This window comes from Sinocyclocheilus rhinocerous, unplaced genomic scaffold (assembly GCF_001515625.1).
Source record: "Sinocyclocheilus rhinocerous isolate Xijiao unplaced genomic scaffold, SAMN03320098_v1.1 scaffold1281, whole genome shotgun sequence".
Lineage (NCBI taxonomy): Eukaryota > Metazoa > Chordata > Actinopteri > Cypriniformes > Cyprinidae > Sinocyclocheilus > Sinocyclocheilus rhinocerous.
Window position 1 is genome coordinate 387,436 of NW_015637000.1, and position 2,676 is coordinate 390,111.

At 38.8% G+C, this 2,676-nt stretch overlaps 1 protein-coding gene across 4 annotated transcripts in view; it reads right to left on the reverse strand.

The window, feature by feature from the left end:
* LOC107748356 (septin-7-like) overlaps window positions 1-2,125 on the reverse strand; it is a 63,611-nt gene extending 61,486 nt beyond the window's left edge. For 2 of the 4 annotated variants that reach the window (XM_016563120.1, XM_016563119.1), the window contains exon 1: window positions 2,010-2,125. In XM_016563120.1, coding sequence (XP_016418606.1) covers window positions 2,010-2,064 — 55 coding nt within the window. In that variant the 5' untranslated portion in view covers window positions 2,065-2,125. Of the gene's footprint in view, window positions 1-1,605; window positions 1,608-2,009 lie in introns of all 4 variants that reach the window. The other 2 variants (XM_016563123.1, XM_016563122.1) reach the window with 2 other exon arrangements.
* Between the last annotated feature and the right edge of the window lie 551 nt (window positions 2,126-2,676).

A 2,676-nucleotide genomic window follows, 5' to 3' on the forward strand; every position in this document is an offset into this window, starting at 1 on the left:
ACTGACTGATGTTAAGAGTGTACTTTCAGATATTTAAAAAACTGTGCCATTTTACAAACATATATAAATATATATATATATATATATATATCAGTCTGGCAAATAAACTAAAAAATGTACTAGCCAATGGCGATTCAATTGCCAAGGTGTCCGTAGAGGGTTGCAGGACCAAAATAGATCCCAAAAAAGAGGCAAATCCTAGCTGTTTTCATGTCTAGTTCTGCCTTAAAATCCTGATTTCTTCCATTTTGATGTAGGATGAAATCCATGGGATTCAGGAGGAAATTCGACTGTATGAGGCCTCAGGACTAGCCATGGAATAAAACACACAGTCACATGTGAACGGACAGAACCGATTCAAGCAGTAGCCATGTGATCCAAACATGATGGGAATAAAGGAGGAATTCTTCTTACTGAACAAGAGTCCAACAGGGTCTTCAGCCACACCAGAGATCTAACTTATAGATGATCATGCTGTGTGTTGCTATAGGACAAATTTCTTTTTGTACACTTCTTCTGTATAAAGGCTGAGGTTTCATTCAAGATGTTATGCTGCCTAAAAGTAAAGGTAAATGCAGGTAATCTATATGCAACATCTTAAATATGAACTTAAGATGCATGAAATCAAAATTGGCTCTATGGACTTTGTTAGCACTCAAATTACTAGTCTTGTGATTAATGAATAATCCATGCAAGTAAATCCAGAGAAAAAAAAGTGTTCTTCAGTTAGTCAAATTCTGAAAATGTGCTTCCTCTCTGTTTGATGATGCCAGTCTGACGGCTTGAGCAGAGGATCCTAAACCCTCCAGCTAGAGATGGTGTGGAGGTGTGCAAAAATCAAGCCCAGCCTTCTAGTCAATATCATGTTTCACCCAGAAATTCATCACAAAAATTTGGTTGCACCTTCTGGTTCAAGCAAACTTTAATTATCACCAAACGACAATTTTGGAGGGAAAAAAACAAGCTGGTCATGCAATTAATGTTAATACTAATAATTTTATGTATTCAATGTATTGTATCTGTACAATGCTTTATTTGTATCTCTGTATCTCATTTCTTGTAAAATGTGTACAAGATGGATCATTTGGGTATTAAACAAATCAATCTGTTTACAGATCTAGCCAACTATCTGTCCATCCATCTATCCATCCATCCCCCAATCCATCTATCTCTATGTGCCCAATCCATTAATCTGTCCGTCCCTCTATCTATCCATACTTCTATCTGTCTGTCGATCTATCTATTAATCTATCCGTCCCTCATCCGTATTTCCATCCAATGGTAAGTGATCGATTCTCTACAGCAGGGGTGTCCGGTTCCTGGAGGGCCACTTTCAGGTGTTTAGCTCCGACACACCTGCCTGAAAGCTTCTAGTACTCTAAAACAACTTGATTAGATGGTTCACGAGAAGGAGAAGACATTGTGTGTTTAATTAGTGCTGGAGTAAAGCTCCAGGAGCAGGATCCTCCACCCCTGACCGACTGCAACACACACATTTGAATATGTCTACAAAGCTGAGAGAGAGTGACAGACAAGACTCAAGAAGGTGTTTCTTCAAACAGACAGACTACAGCTGCAAATGTCTGGCCACAGCACTGCATTCACTGCTTAAACCCATGGTTTTCTGGACAAAATATTGCGGTAATGCCATATTTTGTTTATTAGGGCATTCTTTATAGTACAATGAACATACCATAGCACTATGACACAGAGTACCACGGCATTACTATCTGATACCATTATTATACCACCCACAGTGCATTTTTTTGTAAGCGTAACTGTTTAAGTAACATACTTATACTAGAAAAGAGACGGTAATTGTCATTATAATGACAAACAGGGTGAAGATTAGAGTGAAACAGGAGCTCGCAAGCAGATCTATTTGTCGATTTACACGCTCAGCTAACACATCTGTTCAAAACACACTGCCCAAACAAAGCTATAAATATGCGTACAGAAGAGTTTGACAAACCGCGACTTTAACAAAGCGAAAGGGACTAAACACTCACCCATTCTGCTGACGCTCCCGGCCGCCTCTGTAACCGCTCTCTCGCCGATCGACATTGCCTTTCTCCAACTCACGGTCCGGCCCACAGGCGTACGTCACATTTCTTGCGTAGTCTCCCTTGACAACCACGGGGGCTACGGCGGTGGCGTATCTTTGGTGAATAGCGTCCGCACAAATCTCGCGATAATTTCTGCAAGCCACAAGGGGGGGAAAGATTTTTATTCAAATACGGGTGTAGCAGACAATACATCTGCATGTTGGTGTTTGTAAACAAGTTTCGGAAGATTTGACGAGCTTGATTTTTTAAGTTCACTAAATAATTACAAAAAAAAAAACAATTGCAAATCAAAGTAAAATGAATAAAAACAAACAACAGATTTCGAACTGAAACAAGAAACAAGGCGTTGATAATGAAGAATGTTTCAACAAATACCTAAATATTAGTAAATACAAGTATATACATTAAAAATAATGTAGAATTAAACGATATGATACCTATAGGAGGCTGTTCCATACTTGAAGGGCCTCGGTCTCTTTATCCTTTATATCTAATAATGTGAAAATTCATAGATGCACAGTAAATTCCGTTCTTTATTGATGGACCGGTTGAAGACCCACATTTGTCTCTGGTTCCGTTGATTTAATTACCTTGATTATTTACTGCAATG